The sequence below is a fragment of the Jaculus jaculus genome, chromosome 2 (assembly GCF_020740685.1).
Source record: "Jaculus jaculus isolate mJacJac1 chromosome 2, mJacJac1.mat.Y.cur, whole genome shotgun sequence".
In the NCBI taxonomy this organism is placed as follows: Eukaryota; Metazoa; Chordata; class Mammalia; order Rodentia; family Dipodidae; genus Jaculus; species Jaculus jaculus.
This window is the reverse complement of record NC_059103.1, coordinates 19,918,409-19,941,978: the sequence shown is the minus strand read 5'-3', so window position 1 is coordinate 19,941,978 and position 23,570 is coordinate 19,918,409. Positions and strand designations below refer to the sequence as shown.

Here is a 23,570-nt window from a genome sequence, read left to right as displayed (position 1 = left end):
GTCTTACTGTTAATACTCAAGGATGATTAGCATCACTGAAGGTGATGGTCAACCCCATCAATTTCTGGTAGTCACATCTCTCTTCCTCCATTAAACACTATCACCTTGGCCAACTCTTTCCCCAGTGAGCATGCCACATAGGTGATAAGTTATTGCAAGCAGCCCACACACAGACATTTCCTATCCTGCAGTGTTTGGTGTAACTCTTATTCCCTTAACTGGAAATCTGCCTTGTGATGCTGGTATGTGTTGTCTCCTTGAATGAATTTGGATGAAACACACAGAGGATACAATGTGGAAGACAGAGGTCATTACAGAACAATATGAGACATTCTCAAGAGTAAGATGCAGGAATAGGAGCTCAGCCCTGTGTGGACCTGGCAGCAGATGATGAACTGGTCCAATTGAGGAAGGATAGGACAATAGGAGAATTACAATGTAAAATTATGAAATTATAAGAAGATGGGAAGAAGTGCATGAGTTAGAGAGAAGGCTGTGTTTCCAGGATATGATCTTTATTTTATTTATTTTATTTTATTTCAAGGTAGAGTTTCACTCTGGCCCAGGCTGACCTGGAACTCACTTTGTAGTCCCAGGCTGGTCTTGAACTCACAGTTATCCTCCAAGTTCTGGAATGAAAGGCATGCACCATCAAAAAACATCCAGTCTTTTTTACTCTTCGAAAAGGCAGGAAACTTCAGATCCACTAATAAGCCAAAGGCCATCCCAAATGTATGTTTCCTTAAGCTAAGTTGCTAAAAACAAGAATTAAACTGTGACTACTGAGAGCCAAAAGGACCTCTAGCCTTAAAAATCTTAGCATTCCCCTCTGTGGTGTTTGCATTAGGTATCCCCCATAAACTTGGTGTTTATTTAAAATAATATTTCATTTACTTATTTGCAAACAAGGGAGAGAGGGAGAGGGAGAGAGAAAAAGAGAGGGAAAAACGAGAATGAGTGCACCAGGGCTTCCTGGCACTATAAACAAATTCCAGATGCATACATCACTTTGTGCCTCTGGCTTTACATGGATGCTGGGGAATTGAACCCAGGACATCAGGCTTTACAAGAAAGTACCTTTAAGGGCTGAGCCATCTCTCCAGCCCAACTCATGTGTTTTAAATGCTTCCTCCCCAGCTGATGGGAATTTAGGAGATGGAGCCTTGCTAGAGGAGGTGTGTCACTGAAGGTGGACCTTGAGGGTTACTAGTCCCGGTTTGTCAGTGGTAGTCAGCTCACTCTCCAGCTGCTGTTTTCCACTTGTGTGGCAGAGGTGATGTCCAGCCTCTGCTCATGGCATCTTTTCCCTATCATCATGGAGCTTCCCTTCAAGGCTATAAGTCAAAATAAATACTTTCTTCTCATAAACTGCTTTTGGTTGGGTGTTTCCTCCCAGGAATGAGATGGTAACTGCAATACCCACTCTTGGATATAGAAAGCACCCCTAATAAATCCACCCTACAACTTTGTTCTTAACTTTTGTTGTTTCTAAGATTGGGTCTCCTGTAGCCTAGGCTGACCTGGCATGCTGTCTGTAGTCCCAGGCTGGTTTTGAACTCAGCAATCCTTCTGCCTCTGCCTCCTGAGTGCTGGGATTAAAGGTATGCTTTTAGTCTTGTTACAAATTACACTCTTTAGACATCTTTTATTTTATTTTATTTTTGAGGTAGGGTCTCACTCTTGCCCAGGCTGACCTGGAATTCACTTAGTAGTCTCAGGGTGGCCTCGAACTCACCATGATCCTCCTACCTCTGCCTCCCGAGGACTGGGATTAAAGGCGTACACCGCCATGCCTGGCTTGTTAGACATTTTTTTTCGGGGGGGGGGAGGTGTTTCTTATCAACTTTTAGAGAAGCAATTTGAAAAGACACAAGAATTTAATATATCCATCATAAAGAAAGAAAAATAAGACTTTCTCTTCAGAAGCCCATGCCTGTTATACTAGGTACACATTTCTTCCCCTTGGAACACCTTTCTTACTTTCAATAAGTCTATCTTTGCTTCACATTTGCCTGGTCGTGAAATTTATTTCAGTACCAAAGTCACATACCTTGGTTTCACATGGGTGTTGGTGGTCTCTGTTTTCTAGAGGAACAGGACAGATAGCATGACTATGCATTGGATGGAAGCTGGATGGCAAGCATCAGGGAAGAGGTCCGCAAGGCTGCATGCCTCCGCAGTCCCAATCTGGCGCTGAAAGCCTGGACGTTCCTGGAGAGCTGCTGGTCTGCAGCCTGTGATGGAAGGCTGCTGGAACTCAGTTCCAGTGTCCACAAAGGAAAGCTGAAATTGGATAGCTGCACCCATGATGAGTAGCCGGGCCAGCCAGGTAGAAAGCACGCACCAGTGAACAGGACAGGCAGCGAAGACCTTTATACGTAGTCAGTCCACCACCAGAAGGGCTGCCCACCCAGAGAAAGGGCTTCCTCCCTCAGTTAGTCTTTCCTGGAAACAACCTCACAGAGCTGCCCTCCCGAGAGATGTGTTCCTTACTTGATTCCTAATCAGATTAGTCTCTAGGAAGGGAACCCCTCAGGATGCTTTGGGGAGGTGGGGGATGGAGTGGACCACTGTCTCCATCCCAACCACTGACAGCCAATTCCTGTGATCCTCTCCCTTCATACAATCTTTTTGGTTTTTAGTTTTATATTTATTTATTTAGAGAGAGAGAATGGGCACATGAGGACCTCTAGCCACCGCAAACAGATTCCAGATGCATGTGCCACCATGCACATCTGGCTTATGTGGGTTCTGGGAAATTGAACCTGAGTCTTTAGGCTTCACAGGCAAGTGCCTTAACCTCTCAAGCCATCTCTCCAGGCCTCTTCACACAATCTTTGCCAGCACTCCTAGGGTCATTCATTGCTGCCCATCAACAAAAGGAAGACTCCTGACTCCCACCTCCGTTAGGGAACTTTCTGTGTCTTGCCTAGAGTTAGAATAACTGATTGAGGATGCGGAGGTAAGGTCACTTGTTGGTGATTCAGAGCTCAATTTGAACTCACAGGTCACCAGATAGGATGTGCTGTGCCTCACTTAAGCTCTGCCAGGATGCGTCTCTGCTGGAGGTAAAATCTCCCACAAGACAGTACTTGTCAGAGCTGCCCCACGAGTCACAACAGAGTAAACAAATTCACTTGACTCAGTGATATTGCCAGAGATATTTGGTCTTCATCATCTCAGGTCACACCCGTCCTACAACCCTTGGAATCTTCAAAATGCTAAATATCTTTTTGTTGTGCTAATGAGCAACTGAGGCTAGCAGCCCCCAGGTAGCTTCTGGGTGGGGACTGGTCCCTGAAAGGACAAACCAGTATTATTCAGTGCCATCTCCCTGAAGTTGAGATGATCATTAATGCCACTAAGTTTTTGAAAAAAAAAATATTTATTTGCAAGCAAAGAGAGAGATAGAGATAGAGAAGAGAAACAGAATGGGTGCACCAGGGCCTCCAGCCACTGCAAATGGGCTCCAGATTTGAGGGCCTCTTTGTGCATCTGGTTTTATGTGGGCACTGGGGAATTGAACTCTGGTCATTAGGCTCTGCAGGTAAGCACCTTAACTGATGAGCCATCTCTCCAGCCCCTGTGCCAATGACTTTTAAATATTTATTTATTTATTTGCATGTGTGTGCCAGGGTCTCTTGCCCTATTCAGCTTTATATGGGAATTGAACCCAGGCTGAGCCATCTTCCTAGTCCCCAGTGTCAATGATTTATTTAATCTATCACAAATACACAATGATGCCTCCACAAAAATCTAAAGCAATGGTTCAGGGAGCTTCCTAATGGCTGAACATGTAGAGGTTGCCAGAGGCTATGGTGCTCCTGCAGGAATGGCATTCTTCCTTTCCCACATGCCTCACCCAAGGCATCTCTTCTATCTAGTATTCACTAGCATCCTCTGTAATATCCTTTGTAACAAACCACTAACCCTATTTCCCAGAGTTCTTGAAGCCACACTCTTCCAACCCAAGGAGAGGGATGCAGGAACTCTGATGGGTAGCTGGACAGTCAGAAGTGGAAGGGACATGAAGGCTGCAGTTGGAAGTAAGGGGCTGTCTCACAGCCCTCAACCTGAATCTGCAGGATCAGCAGTCTCTGGGTGGACAGCAGCAGAATTTGGCTTACAGGATGCTCAGTTGGAGTCCACTGTGGAACTAGTGGTTGTTAGGGAGAAGTTTCCCCACATTGTGTGGTGTCCAGAGGTTAAGGACATCTGTGTAGATTGTTGAATGAGAAAATAGATTAGAAAAAAAAGACAACCCCAACACTTTGATTCCCTGCACCCCTTGTATTGTCAGGACATGATTTTTGGGACACACTGAAAGCAGATGGAATTTCTCACTTCTACTTTCTCTCTTCCCTAGTGGGCAAGTTGAGAAGCCTCAACTGCACTTGCAGTCACAAAGGTTGGAACCTGTGCAAGAAATAGGCTGAAAATAGAAGGAGGTAATCAACATGCAGACCAGTTTTACAAAGTTTGTAATCACAACTAAACTCCTGAAGAACGGATCCTCTCAGGGAGTCCCAGAGGTCAATGCAGGACATCAAGCTTTAGCCCTGGTTTTGAGTAGGAAGAAGGGAGTTTGCCAATCTCCCAGTCAATCTCCGACACTTTCAAAAGGCTGCTTGGTGACACCAGGTGGTGTCAGTGCCTCTTATCTACATCACAATGAAACAGCTTCTAAAGACTGGCTATGGCTGGGGCAGGTGGTGCATGGCTTTAATCCCAGCACTCTGGGGAGCCTGAGGATAGGCACCAAGAGTTCAAGGCCAGCCTGGACTACAATGAGACTGGTCTCAAAAACAATCCAAGAGCCCGGTGTAGTCTTGAACTGACCTCAAACTCAGCAATCCTCCTGCCTCTGCCTACCAAGTGCTGGGACTAAAGGCATGCTCCACCACACCCAGCTTCCCCTTGTAGTCTTAATCTCAGAAGGTGAGCCCTGGCCTTATTTCCTACTGTCAGATGCTTCCTTCTATTTGTCCCCCTTCCTTGAAGCTGGGGGCCAGAAGTGCACGACATGATCCAGTGGATATTTTCTTTTTGATACAATCTTAAAATGGCTGGCTAGAGGATGTATTTTATTATTTATTTATTTAGTTAGTTTTTTTTTTTTTTTGAGGAAGGGTTTCACTATGGTCCAGGCTGACCTGGAATTAACTCTGTAGTCTCTGGATGGCCTTGAACTCATGGCGATCCTCCTACCTCTGCCTCCTGAGTGCTGGTCTTAAAGGCGTGCGCCGCCATGCCTGGCTCTTATTTTTCTCCTTTTTTTGAGACAAGATCTCACTATGTTACCTAGGTTGGCCATGATTTTACAATCCTCTACCTCCTGAGTGCTAGGATTACAGACTGGCCCCATCGCATATGGCAAGATAATGGTTTGAAACTGAAATAATGAAGTTTGAATGTGTGGTTGAGATTAACAGGGGATAATATACAGAAAAGGAAAGAAAGAAATGGCTTTCCCAATACCCAGCATTGTGCCTGGTACAGGAAGTGGGTGGTGACCGCGTGTTGCATGATGACAGAAAGCGGGAAGAATCTACAAACGCTGGCATCAGTGCTGAGTAAGGTGTGGGAACAGAGAGACTGGAGAAAACTGAAGGGCAAATGTGGCGCATGGTCTGGGTTCTAGGAAGGAGAGTTCCTACGGTGGATACAGAGGAAAGAGAGGGCCAGGAAGACGAGGCTTAAAATCGGTTGGATTCCACAACTAAGACATAACCAGTGAGCAAAGCATTTCTTCAGAGTGATGGTGTGCAGGAGGCAAATTGTGTGGCCGAGGAGCCAAAGAAAGGTGAGAAGAGGGACATAGAAACTGGAGAAACGGGAAAAATAAGATGGGGTAGTTGAAAGCATCTCAATTTGGATGACGGGATATTGGAAGAAGGAAAGCTTTAGTTAACCTTTCATCCCGTCCACCATTTTTCAAGGAAGATGCCTAATGACATCATGCCTACTTACTGGTGAAATTTCATAATCAAATTAAATTATAACCCAGGAGCAAATAGAAAAAAAGGCCAGCTCGCTTTCAATTATGACTTGGCTTCTCGTAGGAAATTAAGTTGTGGTCCGGTAACATCAGACCAGCATTGGGCACACTGTAAGAATTGATGTGGACATTTATCGAGTGCTTAGTGTTTCTGGTCACTGGGCTGAATTGAACAGAAAGCGGCAAGAGACCGTTGTAATTGTGGGAATGTGAAGGCTGCACAAGGAGGTTCCAAAAGGGGAAATGCAAACTCAATGCAAGCGTTCAGCCTGGGCAGAATCTAGACAAAAGGGATGGTTGTTGAGTAGACAGGTGTGCGTATGGCGCTGGTCCCCAAAGTCTTGGGTTGGTTTACTGAAAGATATGGCCTTCTTTGAAAATAGAGGGTGGGTCAGGATTGATGTCAGACTGGGAAATCTCTGGATGGGAAGAGGCAGGGCTAGGACAGGTGCTTGTTAAAAGCATTTTAGCCGGGCATGGGGGTGTGGTGGCATGGTGGCACACTCCTTTAATCCCAGCAGAGGTAGGAGGATCACCCTGAGTTCCAGGCCACCCTGCGACTACATAGTGAATTCCAGGTCAGCCTGAGCTAGCGTGGGAAAAAAAAAGCATTTTAGGTGTAATGGTTTGAACTCTTCAAAGCTTCCTACTTGGCCCCCTTTCGCCAATAGAGTGGAGAGGCTTTCTTCAGGAGAGTTGGTGTCTCAATAGATGTAGACCGAGAGACACTTGGGAAGTTCCTACTCATTGTACACTCAATTTAGGAAATATTCTATTATGCAAATACATGCAATCAACCTTCTTACACATCATGCTGTAGATGTAACTTCAAAGGGAAAATTTTTAAGGAAAGATATGACATAATTTTTTTAAAAAACAAGAATGATGAGGCAGGGGATCCTACCCCATTGGCTCACCAAGATATGTCAATCATGAACACATTGGTCCAAGTTGTTGGAGTTGAAGTCCTACCTTCCAATAGCAAGGCAGTATCCTCAGAGCTGGCTTCCTATTGGCTATTAGTCATGGGCGGAGCCACCCACTGGTTTACTAGCTCCGCCCCCCATCCCGTGCAAACGAAGTCAGAACTAAGCTAAACCCATGTGATTGGTCACGTGGTTGATGACGCACTCGCCCCACCCCTCCAATGACGTCATCAGCAAGTCAAACTCTCTCGAGAGTTTGTCCAGAGGTGGTGAGAAGCAGACAGGACGTCCCCTGGGCCAGGAGTAGACCCAGTGGGGGAAGGGGCGGCTGCAGGCCCCACCCCCCCCTTCCAGAGCTTCGAAGCCCGCGAGGTCCAGGGGCCCTAAGGGGCCCGTGGGAAGCGCCCAGGGGTCCCCAGGCACACTCTGCTCCCATTGGCTGGCCGCGCCGGCATGCAAATGAGGCTGCGTCACTTCCTGAGGCAGCTGAGCGCCATCTTCTCTTTCTGGCGCGCGGGAGGAGGGACGGGCGCGGGGCGGGCGCGGGCGGGGGGTCCCGCCGCGTGGGCGGAGGACGCGGCAGCGCTGCGACGGCGGCGGGACGCGGCGCTCCTCGCGCCCAGCGGTAGGTACGGCCCGGTCGGGCCCGCGCCGCCCCCCCACCCCCAACTCCCTGGACCGTCCTCCGCGGCCCTCCGGTCCGCTGTCCCACTCCCTGGTCCGCCCCGACGTCCCCACGGCCGCCCGCGTCCCCACGGCCGTCCGCCGTCACTGTCACCCGCGGTGCCTCGGGAATCCGGGACGTTCGCAGTGCGTGGCTCGGGGGCTCCCGACGCGTCCTCCCGCGGGTCACGTGGGAGCGGGGCCGCCCCGGGGGAGGGGGAGGGGCGGGGACAGGAGACGGGGAGGACGTGGGTGAGGATTAGGCGAGGGGAAGAAAAAAAAGGAAGAAAACGGGCCGGGCGGAGCAGGGAACCCCTCGGGAGGGAGGGACGGGGACCCTCGCGGTGGGTAGCGGGAATGCCAGGCGAGAGAAAGTCTGGGCTCCGGGCAGGGCGCCCCTCCGCGGCGACCTCGGGAACCAGCCGAAGCCCTGGATCCGCCCGCCAGCGCGATCAGCTCTGGGGCGGCGCCGCCGGGCTCGGCGGGATGCTGGAGATGGAGATGCGGGCCAGGGTTGTGGTTCTCCCTGCTGCGCCCCGTTTCCCCAGAGGAAAGGCCTATGGAAAGGACAGCCGAGCGCAAACGCTGTCTTTTTTCTTTTTCACCCTTGGTTATTGATGTGAAATGCCTGTGACACGAAAGCATAGGCTGAATTTAAATTTCAACGTTGCATCTTGCCATTTGGAGTACCTTGAGCTAGTTTGCCTCCGGGCAAAAATTTCTATAGACGTTTAGCCCAAGAGCATTAAAAAGAAAGAAAGAGAAAGAAAGAGGAAGGAAGGAGACTGAATTCAAGTGTTGTATGGTTCTAGGGTAATACATAATTATTTTAAAAGTATGCTTGATTTTGAACCCAAGACTTAACCTGAATGCTAAATGTTAAAGTCCACAGGACTCAACAGGTGAACACTCCTTGTGGTCTTGTTGAGCTGCATGAGGGTTAGAAGCTGATACATGGGTGACATGCAATGCACGTTGGTATTGATGGAGTCTTAGCTGAAGGGTGTTGGACGCACACATACATCAAGTCGGGACTTGGGGAAAGAGAAGCGCATGTAAAATAGTGGTGGAAAGTGTGTGCTTGGTTGGAAGTCATGCACATACAACTTGCGTAGAGACACTGTTGCAGAGAGTTGGTCACATGACCTGGGTATTAGTGTTTCCGGTTAGGTAGGGGCATAGCTAAGAAGACTGGACTGAGCCAATAGTCTTTAAACATGGATGTGACAGATTAGAGTTTAAAAAGGATGGACAAGAAGTGAAGTCAAGGGCTGGAGAGATGGCTTAGCGGTTAAGCGCTTGCGTGTGAAGCCTAAGGACCCCCGTTTGAGGCTCGATTCCCCAGGACCCACGTTATCCAGATGCACAAGGTTGCGCACGCATCTGGAGTTTGCAGTGGCTGGAGGCCCAATCGCACCCATTCTCTCTGCCTCTTTTTCTCTCTATTGCTCTCAAATAAATAAAAATAAACAAATTTTAAAAAATGAAGTCAAGTTACAGATCTAGTTGAGGAGAAAGAGGCCTTGGTGAGGACTTAATCATTGGTTTTAAGGATGACAACTGATTTTTTTTTTTTAGCTGAAGATATCTTGGGATTTTGAGGAACACCTTTTAAATTTAAAGCCAAGTTTGCACTACTCTAGTGGCGAAATTGTGATTGCGCACACTCTGGGAGACAAATGTAGCTTTCTACCATACTCCCAACCCTTTGGCTGTCACTAACCTGCTAGTTAGGTCAGTGTGACAATAGGAGAACGTGGCTAGGAATAGTCCCCCTCCCATTTGAATTCAGATCTGAATCTTGATGTATGGAAGTTGCTCTAAAACAAAAAGTCCTGTGGCCTGGTAGTTGGAACATTTCACTTGGGTTTTGAGTTAGAGACTAGTAAACTCAATTGCTGGTGTGCAAAGCGCTTTACATGTGTTGCCATTCATCCTGACAGCTGCCCCCGAAGGAGGTTGCTCTGTTGCCCAGGTGGAGGTAACAGGCCCAGGGAGACTAGAACACATATTTAATTAGTGGTGGAGCTGATTTCACTCAGGCGGAAGCTCCAGAACCTGTGCTGGTTGGTGACCACTGTACTGTGCTGCCTCTCGAGAGAAATCCTTTTAAAGCCTTGCATAGGAACAACGAATAGGTTCCTGTCTTAAAAAGTATTGTCACAAGCATACGTACTTTCCTCTAATGACCTATCTTTAAAAGGTCAGGACATCAAAAGCAACAAAAGAAAACCTTTGGGAAGTGTTGCTTTGTGCAAAACTGGTGTTTCAAAGTCCGCCACAAACTGAGCTTAAGTTACTATGCACAAGCTTGTTCAGAACCCTAGATGGTTGTACCAGCTGCTGTTTCCAGTAATATAGAACAGAATCTATAGATGGGAAAACAGCAGATCATTTCTGAGTATTCTGGATAGGCTCTTGTATCTTTGGGTGGATCAGAAATTGAGGGTAGGAATCAGCTTACTCTCCCCAAAATGATTATCAGCCAAAGACCAGAGAGTTGGGAAGAGTTACTAGAGGGTATGCAGCCTTTGTAATTGACTCCTTTATATTTTGTTATCCTGAGTTGGTTTCTCTAAAGCAGGTAGTTCACTCTTAGAAAAGGGAACTTTGGGGCTGGAGAGATGGCATAGCTGTTAAGCGCTTGCCTATGAAGCCTAAGGAGCCCGGTTTGAGACTGGATTCCCCAGGACCCACGTTAGCCAGATGCACAAGAGGGTGCGTGCGTCTGGAGTTCGTTTGCAGTGGCTGGAAGCCGTGGCGAGCCCATTCTCTCTATGCGCCTCTTTTTCTGTTGCTCTTGAATAAGTAAATAAAAATAAACAAAAAATTAAAAAAAGAAAAAGAAAAGGGAACTTTGGGCTGGAGAGATGGCTTAGCAGTTAAGGCACTTTCCTGAGAAGCCTAAGGACCCGGGTTTGGTTCTCTGGGTCCCACGTAAGCTAGATGCACAAGGTGGCACATGCGTCTTGAACTTATTTGCAGTGGCTAGTAGCCCTAGCACGCCCATTCTTAAAAAAAGGGGGGGCTGGAAGGTTAGCTTAGCGGTTAAGGCATTTGCCTGCAAAGCCGTAGGACCCAGGTTCAATTCCCCAGGACCCACGTTAGCTGGATGCACAAGGGGGCGCATGCGTTCCTTTGCATTGTTGGAGGTCCTGGCGTGCCCATTCTCTCTCCCTCCCTCTTTCTCTGTGAAATAAATAAATGAAAATAAAATATTCTTTAAAAGTTCTTTTTTTTTTTTAAAGGGAAACTTTGCTGGGGGCGTAGTAGCACATACCTTTGTTTTTTTTCTTTTTTAGTTTTTTCTCCCAGGTATAGAGAGACCCTTGCCTCGAAAAAACAAAAAAAAAAAAAAGAAGAAAAAAAGGAAAACTTTGTTCTTTTTTTTTTTCATTATTTTTATTTATTTATGGGAGGGGGGAGAGAGAATGGTTGCATCAGGGCCTCCATCCACTGCAAATGAACTGTAGATGCATATACCACATTATAAACCTGGCTTATATGGGGCCTAGAGAATCAAACCTGGGTTTTTAGACTTTGCAGGCAAGTACTTTAATTGCGAATCCATCTCTCCAGTTCAACTTTATTCTTTTTTAAGAGATGTTTTTGTTGGGCATAGTGGCACACACCTTTAATCCCAGCACTTAAGAGGCAAAGGTAGGAGGATCACTGAGTTCAAGGCCACCCTGAGACTACAGATTGAGTTCAGGTCAGCCTGGGCTAGAATGAGACCCTACCTTTATTTTTTTTTAAAAAGATATTTTTATTATATTTACTTGAGAGAAAAAGGGAATGAATACCATGCCAGGACCTCTAGTTGCTGCAAACTCCAGATGCATGTGCACTCTGTGAATCTGGCTTTACATGGGTACTGGAGAATGCAAACCCAACCCAACAGACTTTGCAAGCGTTTTTAACCACTGAGCCATTTCCTTAGCCCACTTTTTTCTTTAAAATAAGGGATTTATTGGGTGTGGTGGTGCAAGCCTTTAATTCTAGCAGTCTGGAGGCAGATGTAGGAGGGTTGCTGTAAGTTTGAGGCCAGCCTGGGAATACAGAGTGAGTTCTAGGTCAGCATGGGCTACAATGAGACCCTACTTAAAAAAAAAAAAAAAAAAAGGCAGGGACCTGCTTGTTTAATTTTTGGAAGGTGAGATTAACAATGGTTGGGGCACTTAACATCTTGAGAGCACCGAATCTTAACTACTAGGGAACCAGGGAATACCAAGGCATTTATTAACCTTTGGGAATGAAAAGTTCTTCAAATTAAAGGAGAAAAGACTGACACTTTGTGGCTCTGACTCCAAGCCAACTGTCCATAGAACCTGCCTAAATCTTGTCAGGTCACTTAACAGCCTCCTCTGTGCTTAGGAGAGTCATGCCGTCCCCAAACACGTGTGCTTCTGAAAGTGCCCCAGTTCTTAGTTCCTGCTTCTCAGATCTAGCATTGGCAGCTCTTACAGTATGACTTGAGACTCTTCTTGCAAATAATTAATTTAGCTTCGCTGTTGAGTTGGATGGATGAAGTGGAGCAGCCAGCTTTTGAAGAAAGAACCAACCCCAGGGGATTAAAAGGAGTGGGACTTGAAGGGGGAATAGAAACAAGTGAGAGTGAGCAGACTTATCATCGAAAGGGATCACATTTTTATGGTACCTTGCTCTGGACTAGAAAGTGACTTTCTGAGTGGTGTTTTGAAATCCATCATTGAGGTTTTGGACAGCTCTTCTGGTAAAGTATGGCCTTTGAAGACTGGAACTCAAATCAGTGTATTTTAAAGTTTTGTTTTTTGCTTCATTTTCTGTAGTGTGATTCCTAAAGCTCGAAGATACACTTTTCACCCAGGTCTGAAGAGAACTTACCCGTTCTAAATTGACCCTCAGAAACAGTAGTTTCTTGTTGCCTCCAAAAATTTCCCTCCTGTTAATCCTCTTTTCCTCTTCCTTCCCCTGATCCCAGTCAGCCTTTTTGATTTTAAGTTGTTAAATACATTAAGATGGTCTGTCCTTTACTCTAATCATCTTGTAAAAATAATTGTGTTTATTTATTTACATGCATGTGTGTGTGCATTGTGGATGCACAAGACTCTCTTGCTTTGCTGCAAACCAAAGCCACATGCTTGTATGACTTTGCATCTGGCTTTATGTGGATGCTAAGAATCCAATCTGGGCTAGGCTGGGCACTCGGAAGGTAAAGGTAGGAGGATTGTCATGAGTTTGAGGCCACCCTGAGACTACATAATGAATTCCAGGTCAGCCCAGGTTAGTGTGAGACCCTGCCTCTTAAAAAAAAAAGGAAAATTAAAATAATCTGGGCAGGTAAGCCCTACAAGTAAGGGCCTTTAACCATTGAGCCATCTTCCAAGCTCTGTACTTCAATCATTCATTTCTTTTTGTTTGTTTCTTTTTTGTTTTCGAGGTAGTGTCTCTAGTTCAGGCTGATCTGGAATTCACTCTAGTCTCAGGCTGGCCTTGAACTTGCAGTGATCTTACCTCTGCATCCTAAATGCATGTGCCAGCATGTCCGGCTCATTCTTTTTTTTTTTTTAAATACTTTATTTATTGGAGGGAGGGAGAGGGAGAGAATGGGTGCACCAGGGCTTCCAGCCACTGCAAACAAACTCTAGACACATGCACCATGTTGTGTAGCTGGTTTACGTGGGTACTGGGGAATCAAGTGAGGTTCTTTGGCTTTGCAGGCAAGCACCTTAACCACTAAGCCATCTCTCCAGCTCAGTCATTCTTTTTGATGTGGTCTGTTTGCCTAGGATGTGTTGGGCCCCAATGTGTAGCCCCCCACAGCCACTTGAGCCTATGTACATAGCTCTGACTATGTTTATTTCTTGGTCAGCAAATAGCATTTGTGGTATATTATGACATGATTTATGCTCTGAGTAGCATTCTGTTAGGGAAACAGCTAAGTAGGTGACTGCAACACGGTCCGGGGAGCTAGTAAAGGTTGTATCTCTCTGGTGTTCTGCTTAGTCCTAGGAGCTCACAGCCAGCCCTCCATAGGGGCTAAAAGGATGTGGGGAGATTGCTGACCCAGACACTGCCCTTGACATTTGGGAGATACTGCCAAATTGTCTCTAAATATACGAAATTTGACATTTTTCTGCTATTCTCACCACTGCCATTATCTTTAAATGATTAAAAAATTGACCTTTTGTATGTCATTGCTTTAATTATGAAGTTGAATAATCAGTATGTTTACTGATGTTGACAACATTTTTTTTTTTTGGCAGTAGGGTTTCACTGTAGTCCAGGCTGACTTGGAATTCACTTTGTAGTCTAAGGGTGGTGTTGAACTCCTGGTGCTCCTCCTGCCTCTGCCTCCCAAGTGTTGGGATTAACAGCATGCACCACCATGTCCGGTGACAACATACTTTTTAAAGTTATACAATTAAAATATTTTTAAAATAGTTGCAGATTTTCAGGAAAGTTACATTGCAAGAACATTTTTTCTTCCTGAATCACTTGAGTAAACTGCTAAGCAAGATACAACATCCACTGCAAATACTGTTTCCTAGAAGCAAGGGCATCCTCTCAATAGCCACAGCTAAGTCATCAGCACCGAGGAAGCAGTATGCTCCACCACCAAATCTTAAACGCTTTGAAAAGTTGCCAGTCATTTCAGTGACATCATTTGTAGAAAAGGGGGCTTCCTATCTTTCCAGTGATGTCACTTCTAGAAGCAGGATCCACCTTACAGTTGCACATTGGATTCTTTACCCATCAGTCTGGAGTAGTTCCTTGTTTTCATATTGCTGATAAGTATATAAGATGTTTACAATCATCACCACAGCCAAATATCGGGACATTTCCCAGAACCCTCTTTCCAAAACCTGTCCATTTAATTTCCCAGCTCCTCACTATCAGCCACTAATCTGCTCGTATTCCAGGGGATTTGTCTTCTCTGCATATATCACTTAAATGGATTCACACAGGTGAGGAGCTTTTGCACCTGGTTTCTTTCACTGTTGTGTTTTATTAGCACCTCCTTTTTTATTGCCAACAGTATTCCATGGTAGAGACATTCCACATTTTTTTATCCATGTATCATCTTGAAACTTACAGGAGAACTTACTTATTTATTAGAGACACAGAGCGAAGAGAGATAGAGGGAGAATGGGACACCAAGGCCTCTAGCCGTTGCAAACACACTCCAGAGACATGCACCACCATGTACATCTGGCTTACCTGGAACCTGGAGAATTGATCTAGGTCTTTAGGCTTCACAGGTGTGTGCCTTAACCATTAAGTCATCTCTCCAGCCCTTTTTTTTTTTTAAAAAAAGAAGGTTCCTTTAGGGCTGGAGAGAGAGCTTAGCAGTTAAAGTGTCTGTTTGCAAAGCCAAAGGATGCAGGTTTGATTCCTTAGAACCTATGTGAGCCAGTTACACAAGGTGGCACATGTGTTGAGTTCATTTGCAGTGGCTGAAGGCCCTAGCACACCCATTTTCTCTCTTTATCTGTCCCCTCCCCTACCCTCAAGTAAATAAAGTAAAATAAAAAGGTTCCTTTAGACACTGGAGGGATGGCTTAGCTGTTAAGGCATTTGCCTGCAAAGCCAAATGATCCAGGCTTGGCTTTCCAGGACCCACATAAGCCAGATGCACAAGGTGATACATAAGTCTAGAGTTTGTTTACAGTGGTTGGTGGCCCTGGCGTGCCCATTCCCTCTCTCTCAAATACTACTACTACTACTACTACTACTAAAGGTTCCATTAGGGCTAGAGAGATAGCTCAGCAGTTAAAGCACTTGCCTGCAAAGCCTAATGACTGGTGTTTGATTCTCAGAACCCACGTAAAGCCAGATGCACAAAGAGGCACTTGTGTCTGGAATTGGTTTGGAGGCCCTAGTGTGCCCATTCTCTCTGTCTTCTCTGTCTCTGTCTGCTTACAAATAAGTTTTAAAAAATTTTTTTTAAGGTTCTGTTAGAAATGGAGAAGGGAGTTGGGTGTGTCTTTTGCAATGTGGGCAGTCTGAGAGTGGTAACTAAGCATCTGGGGCTAGAATTTTCTAGAGGTTCCTTACTCTGTGCTGTGTGTGTGTGTGTGTGTGTGTGTGTGTGTGTGTGTGTGTGTGTGTGTTGGGTGTATATGTACAAACATGACTGGATTCTACAAGTGCTGAGAGTGAAATGTATGTTTTTTTATTGTTTGTTTTTGTTTCTCTTTTTCTCCCCTATTCCCCCTCCCCCCATAGGGTCTACCTCTAGCCAGACGAACCTCTCTACTTCTAGGCAGGCCTGGAACTCCTGCTGATCCACCCACCTGAGTTCTGGGATTTAAGGCATGTGCTGCCACATCTAGTTATTTGCAAAAGAAAACACCTAGCTAGTGACTTAGGCTCAACTCTGTCAACATACCAGCAGCCATTGAACTTTTAAATTCTAGATATGTAAATTCTATTTCTGAAATATAATTTGAAGACCCCCTCAATTTGGTGGAACTTTTGCTGGCTGTTTGTTTTAATGAGAGAGGGAGGAGAGAATAGGCCCATCTCAGGCTAGTGGTTTAACTGCTAAGTCATCTCTCCAGCCTTAACTTTTGCTTTTTCATTATTTTTATTTGAGAGAAAGAAAGGGAAAGAACATGGACACACCACGGCCTCCTACCACTGCAAACAGACTCCAGAAACATGCCACTGGCTTTACATGGGTATTGGGGTAATTGAACCCAGGCCAACAGGTACCTTTAGCTGCTAAGCCATCTCCCCCCCCCCCCCCCACCAAGGTAGGGTCTCATTCTAGCTCAGGCTGACCTGACATTCTGTAGTCCCAGGGTGGTCTTGAACTCATCTTGATCCTCCTATCTCTGCTGTCCAAGTGCTGGGATTGAAGAGATACATCACAATGCCTGACTCTTGCTTTTTTGTTCTTTTTTTCTTTTGGTTTTTCTTTTTTTTTTCTTTCTTTCTTTTCTTTTTTTTTTTGAGGGAGGGTCTTGCTGTAGCCCAGGCTGACCTGGAATTCACTGTGTAGTCTCAGGGTGGCCTTGAACCCTCGGTGATCCTCTACCTCTGCCTCCCAAGTGCTGAGATTAAAGGTGTGTGTCACCATGCCTGGCTACTTGTGCTTTTTGGATGGTGACATTGGGGACATTAAAGTTTTTTATTTCATTAAAGTTCACCTTAGAACATTTTTTTTCTTTGTTTGTGAGTGCTTTTTAGTATCACATATAAGAGGCTATTCCCAAATCCAAAGCCATGAAGATTTATGCCTGTGTTTTCATTTAAGGGTCTGTAATAGGTTAACTCATGTTTACATGTAAGGTGTGAGAGCCTCATTTCTTAGGTAAGGAAGGAGTGCTTGGGGCAGTCCTGTTTCTCCAGCACCTCTTCTGGAAAAGGATATTCTAGTCCTGTATTATTGGCCTTGATACAAAGTATATTTGCCTGTATACATGGTTACAGAATTTTGTTTTGTTTTTCTTTTAAGGAAAATTTCAAAAATGTTTCAAATTCCTGTGGAGAATCTTGACAACATCAGAAAGGTGCGGAAAAGAGTAAAAGGCATTCTTGTAGATATTGGACTTGACAGTTGCAAGGAGTTGTTGAAGGTAAGTTGATACAAATAATAGATAAAGATGGCAGCAATATTTACAATTCTCAGATTGGCTTTGGAGGTGAGATTAGAAGAGTTTTTGAAGAATGGACTTGTGTCTTTCTAAGTGAGCTATATAGACTATAAATTTTCTTACTATGTACCTTAGTCTCGCCTTTAATGCTCTAACCTTTCTGTTTATTTATTTGAGAAAGGCAGACCCAAAGATAGAGTGTGGGTGTGCCAGACCTGCCACTTCAGAAACTTGACACGTGTCACTTTGTGTATCTGACTTTACTGGGTACTAAAGAATCATATCTGGGCCATCAAGCTTTGCTAGCCAGCGCCTTTACTGCTAAGCCATCTCTCTAGCCCCTCTTGAATAATAAGTCATAAAAATATGTTTTTGTTGGATGTGGTGGCACATGCCTTTACTCCCAGCACTTGGGAGGCTGAGGTAGGAGGATCGTAAGTTCAAGGCTAGCCTGAGATTACATAATGAATTATATAGGTCAATCTGGGCTACAGGGGAACCTACCTTGAAAAACCAAAAAGAAAAAGAAAAGTTTGGGCTGGGGAGATGGTTCAATAGTTAAAGATACTTGTTTGCAAATCTTGACTGCCTGGATTTGATTCCCCAATATCCATAGTAGGCTAGATGCACAAAGTGGTGCACATGTCTGGAGTTTGCAGTGGCAAGAAGCCCTGGTGCTTGTGTGCTGTCTCTCTGTCTCTCTTTCCTCTCCCATATAAATAAATGAAATATATATATTTTTAAAAAATTTATTTATTTATTTATTTGAGAGCAACAGGCACAGAGAGAAAGACAGATAGAGGGGGAGAGAGAGAATGGGCGCGCCAGGGCTTCCAGCCTCTGCAAACAAACTCCAGACGCGTGCGCCCCCTTGTGCATCTGGCTAACGTGGGACCTGGGGAACCGAGCCTCGAACCGGGGTCCTTAGGCTTCACAGGCAAGCGCTTAACCGCTAAGCCATCTCTCCAGCCCTAAATAAAATATTTTTTAAGGGCTGGATAGATGGCTTAGCGGTTAAGGCGTTTGCCTGCAAAGCCAAAGGACCTCGTTTCAATTTTCCAGAACCCATGTAAGCCAGATGCACAAGGTGGCACATGCATCTGGAGTTTGTTTGCAGTGGCTGGAGGTCCTGGTGACCCCATTCTCTCTCCACCTCCCTTTTTCTCTGACTCTCTCAAATAAATAAGTAAATAAAATATTTTTTAAGCCTGGCATAGTGGTGTGTGCCTTTAATCCCATCACTTAGGAGGCAGAGATAGGAGGATCACCGTGAGTTTGAGGCCAGCCTGGGACTACAGAGAGACCCTGCTTCAAAAAAACCCTAAAATATTTTTTAAAAATTTTGAAAGTGGGCTGGAGAGATGGCTTAGCGGTTAAGCGCTTGCCTCTGAAGCCTAAGGACCCCGGTTTGAGGCTTGATTCCCCAGGACCCATGTTAGCCAGATGCACAAGGGGGCTCATGTGTCTGGAGTTCATTTGCAGTGGCTGGAGGCCCTGGCATGCCCATTCTCTCTCTATCTGCCTCTTTCTCTCTCTGCCGCTCTAAATAAATTTAAAAAATTTTTTTTGAAAGTTACTGTGTGTTTTTAGTCACTGATAATTTTGTACAAATTTTATTCCTGGCTGTAGAAATAGGAAGATTGGTTGGGCATGGTGTCGCATGCCTTTAATCCCAGCACTCGACTACAGGTGAATTCCAGGTCAGCCTGGGCTACAGTGAAACCCTACCTCGAAATATCAAAAATAAATAAATAGGAAGATTGCTTTGAAATTTTTTTCTTTTTTCTTCTTTAATATTTATTTATTTGAGGGGGTGGGAGAGACAAAGAGACAAGCAGAGAGAGTGAGTGTGGGTGCTCCAGGACATCCTGCCACTACATATGAGCTCCAGATGCATCTGCCATTTTGTGCATTTGGCACTGGGGTAGTAGACATGAATGGCCATGTCCAGTTTTTCACATGGCTGCTGGGGATTGAACTTGGATTCTAATGCTTGCTAAGCAAGTACTCTTATTTACCCCCTGAGCCCAGAAGATTTTTCTATGTTTGCGTGTGTGCTGGGTCCTCGTTGTTGCTGTTCCATCACAGAAGTAAATTGCTGGTTGTTCAGATGCTTAGACACTAAGGCTGGGTTGTGGCTATTGTGAATATGGTTCTTATTTCTTTTGGGAGAGGGTGGTTTTAGGGATTCAACCCTGAGGGTTTTGTGCATGTGAGCCAAGGGTTCTACAACTGAACTCCAGCCCTATGTATCCTCATAAAAGTCTCTTTATGGCTGGGCGCAGTGGCGCACGCCTTTAATCCCAGCCCTCAGGAGGCAGAGGTGGGAGGGTTGCTGTGAGTTCAAAGCTACCCTGAGACTACATAGTGAATTCTAGGTCAGCCTGGACTAGAGTGAGACTCTACCTTGAAAAACCAAAAGAAAAGTCTATGCCTAATTTTTATTTATTTTGGGAAACAACTGTATAGAATGATAAAGTTGTAAGGTTTCTGTTATCAGGAGTGGCTGAATGTTTGAAGCAGTGGAAGGGTTTTATGTCAAACAGTGCATTGATCTGCATTCTTACTCATGTTCAGTGTGGTTGCATTTTAATATTTTGCTGGTCCTCTCCCATGAATGTGTGCACATATATGTGCAGATACATGTCTAACACTTCCCAGGATACTTTATTATAGATTATATTTATTTCTTTCAATTTCTTTAAATTTACTTTTATTTATTTGAGAGAAAGAGGCAGGGAGTGAAAGAGAATAGGCATACCAGGGCCTCTACCACTGTTAATGAACTCCAGATACATGAGCCACCTTGTGCATCTGGCTTATGTGGGTCCTGGGGAATTGAACCTGGGTCCTTTGGTTTTGCAGGCAAGTGCCTTAACTGCCAAACCATCTCTCCAGTCCTCTTTCAAAATTTTCTGTAAATGATGTTGCGTACATCATTCTGTGTATCTGGCTTTACATGGGCACTGGGGGAACTAAACCTGGGTCATTAGGCTTTGTAAGCAAGTGCTTTAACCACTGAGCCAATGTAGGTACTAGGGAATTGAACCTGGGTCCTTTGGCTTTGCAGGCAAATGACTTAACCATTAAGCCATCTTTCCAGCCCCTCTTTTTGTAAAATGTTTGTATTTATTTATGTGTGAGAGAGAAAAAGAGGCAAACAGAAAGTGAGTATGGGCGTGCCAGGGCCTACTGCCTCTGCAAACCACCTCCATATGCATGTACTCCTATGTATGTCTGGCTTTACATGGGTACTGGGGAATCAACTCCAAGCCGTTAGGCTTTGTAAGCCAGTGCCTTTAATTGCTGAGCTATCTCTCCAGCCCAGTCATTTCCTTTCTACTTTTCTTTTCACTGCCCCTTCCTCTTCCTTCTCTCTTTCCTCTCCCTTCTCTTCCCTCTCTGTTTCTGCTTCTGGTATTTTTTTTTGACAGGATCTGGATATGTAGCCTAAGATGGTCTCAAGCTTGTCTGCTTCAGCTCCTGTTTTTTTTTTTGTTTGTTTGTTTTTTGTTTTTGAGTAGGGTCTCTAGTCCAGGCTGACCTCAAATTCACTATGTGATTAAAGGCATGTGCTACCACATCCAGCTTGCATTAGCTTCTTAAATGATGGGATTATATATGTGCCACCAGGATTTGACTATAGGTCTCTTAATTTAAGTATTAGACAGTGGGCAGATAATGGCCTGTGGGCCAAGTGTATCTATCTCTGCCTGTTTGCTTTTTTTTCCCTGCCTGGTTTTTGTGTTTCTTATTGAAATAATAGCCATTGATCTGGTCCTGTCAGAATTTGACAACCTCAGTTATTGAATGTGATTATAGTTATGGTTGTATTTAAATCTCTCATCTTGAAATTTGACTTACCTGTCTCACCTTTTAACTATTTGACTCCCGTGATAGTTTGAATGTGATAATGTAAATGTATGGCCTTATAGACTCAAATGTTGTATTAAAATTGAGTTTGTGGAGGGCTGGGCGTGGTGGCACACGCCATTAATCCCAGCACTGGGGAGGCAGAGGTAGGAGAATTGCTGTGAGTTTGAAGCTACCCTGAGACTTCAAGTGAATTCCAGGTCAGCCTGGGCGAGAGTGAGACCCTACCTCCAAAAACAAAAAAAACAAAATTGAGTTTGTGGGACTGGAGAGATGGCTTAACGGTTAAAGTGCTTGCTGGCACCCAGGTTTGGTTCCCCAGTACCCACATAAAGCTGGAAGTACAAGGTGGCTCATGAGGCTGGAGGCCCTGGTATGCCCATTCTCTCTTTCTCTCTACCAAATAAATTTTTAAAAATTTAAAAAATTTTGAAAGAGCTGAATATAACATAAGGTATGTATTTTTGTGCTCATATGTCTGTATGTATAGAGTATTATGGAATGTGATATATGCTTATTTGTATATTCCTTGAGGTGGGGTTCTTTCCCTCAATCCAGAGCTGCTGTCTGTCAGCCAGCCCCAGTTACTTTCTGGTCTCTGTAGATTAAAGTTACCTACATAGCCATATCCAGATTCCTTTTTAAAGAGCGAATTGGTACACCAGGGCCTCAGCCACTGCAGTTGAACTCCAGATGTGCCACCTAGTGGGCATGTGCCACCTTGTGCTTGCTTCACCTTTGTGCATTTGGCTTAAGTGGGATCTGGAGAGTTGAATATGGGTCCTTATGCTTCACAGCAAGCTTACCACTAAACCATCTCTCCAAGCTCCACATCTGGCTTTTATCTGAGTTCTGGGAGCTTGTATGGCCATGCCCACTTTTATGTAAGTTCTGTAGAGTTGAACTTGGCAGTCTTACCAAGCGCTCTGAACCGCTGAACCAAAGCCCCAGCCTTGTTTCGCTCTTTCTGCTTTCTCCCCCCCACTCTCCACTCCACCCTCAGAATTCACTGTATAGTCTCAGTGTGGCCTGGAACTCATGGTGATCCTTCTACCTCTGCCTCTGAGTGCTGGGATTAAAGGTGTGCTCCACCATGCTCGGCTCCTTGTTTCTTCTTTTCTTTTCCTGCAATAGGTCAGGCTGGCCCCAAAGTCCTTGCAGTTTTGCCTCAGCTTCCTGTGCTGGGATTAGAGGTGTGCACTACCGTGCCCAACTGTTTTCTTGCTTGCTTGTTTAATTTCTTTTAAAATTTTTGTGTTTTTTAAGGCAGGGCTTCACTTTATCAAAGACTGGCCAGGAACTCACTCTGGAGCTCCATGCTGGCCTCAAACTCCCAATGATCCTCCTACCTCAGTCTCCTGAGTCCTAGGACTAAAAAGCAGGCACCACCACACCTGGCCAGACTTTTTTTTTTAATTTTTGGTTTTTTGAGGTAGGGTCTCACTCTAGCTCAGGTTGACCTGGAATTCACTATGTAGTCTCAGGCTGGCCTCAAATTCACAGCGATTCGCCTACCTTTGCCTCCCAGGTGCTGGGATTAAAGGTGTGCACAACCACACCTGGCTTTTTCTTTTTTCTTTTTTTTTTTTTTTTGAGGTAGGGTCTCACTGTAGCTCAGGCTGACTTGGAATTCACTAAGGAGTCTTAGGGTGGCCTCGAACGCATGTCTATCCTCCTACCTCTGCCTCCCGAGTGCTGGGATTAAAGGTGTGCGCCACCATACCTGACTTTTTAAAATTTATTATTATTAAATGTTTTTATGTATTTGCAAGGAGAAAGAGAATATGAATATGAATGGCTGCTTCAGGGCCTCCTGCTTCTGCAGGTAAACTCCAGATGCATATTCCACTTTGTGCATATACTTGGATACTTGGAAATCAAACCCCAGCTTATAAGTAAGCCACTTTAACTACTGATCTACTTTTCCAGCCCTGAATTTAGATTTTTTTTTCCCGCCTGAGGTAAGTAAGGTCTTTTTCTAGCCCAGGCTGACCTGGAATTCACTTTGTAGTCTCAGGCTGGCCTCAGATGCATAGTGATCCTCCTGCTTCTGCCTCTCGAATACTGGGGTTAAAAATGTGCACCACCATGCTTGACTGAACTGTTTTTCATGACTATTTTTACCTTCATTATTGGCTCATCACCTCTGCTTCATTCCTGTTCAGTCTGTATTATGCTCCTCTTGGGCATGTCATCATACTTTCTACACTTTCCCTCCTGCCAGTTATAAAGCTTACAATGCATTGTTACTTTATTTTCAATATAAAGGCACAGTTTATGTTTTTCTCACTTGAAGTTTCTGAAACTCTTCATTCCTTTATGTGAACATGAATTTCCCTCTTGAATCATTTCCTTCTTCCTGAAGGATTTTCTCTGTGCTTTCTCTCTGAACAGTGTTGTATCTTTTGGTAGGTAGACACTTTTTTTTCCTCCCGCGGTAGGATCTCCCTTTGCCCAAGCTGACTTGGAATTTACTGTGTAGTCTTAGGGTGACCTTGTACTCTCTGTGATTCTCCTTCCTCTACCTCT

At 44.8% G+C, this 23,570-nt stretch overlaps 1 protein-coding gene across 6 annotated transcripts in view; it reads left to right on the top strand.

The window, feature by feature from the left end:
- The first annotated feature begins 7,486 nt into the window (after positions 1–7,486).
- The window catches only part of Adnp2 (ADNP homeobox 2), a 32,119-nt gene continuing 16,035 nt past the window's right edge, over positions 7,487–23,570 (top strand). For 2 of the 6 annotated variants that reach the window (XM_045143354.1, XM_045143352.1), the window contains exons 1-2: positions 7,487–7,549; positions 17,030–17,150. In XM_045143354.1, the coding sequence (XP_044999289.1) occupies positions 17,043–17,150 (108 nt within the window). In that variant the 5' untranslated portion in view covers positions 7,487–7,549; positions 17,030–17,042. Of the gene's footprint in view, positions 7,550–17,029; positions 17,151–23,570 lie in introns of those variants that run through there. The other 4 variants (XM_045143355.1, XM_045143353.1, XM_045143356.1 and 1 more) reach the window with 2 other exon arrangements.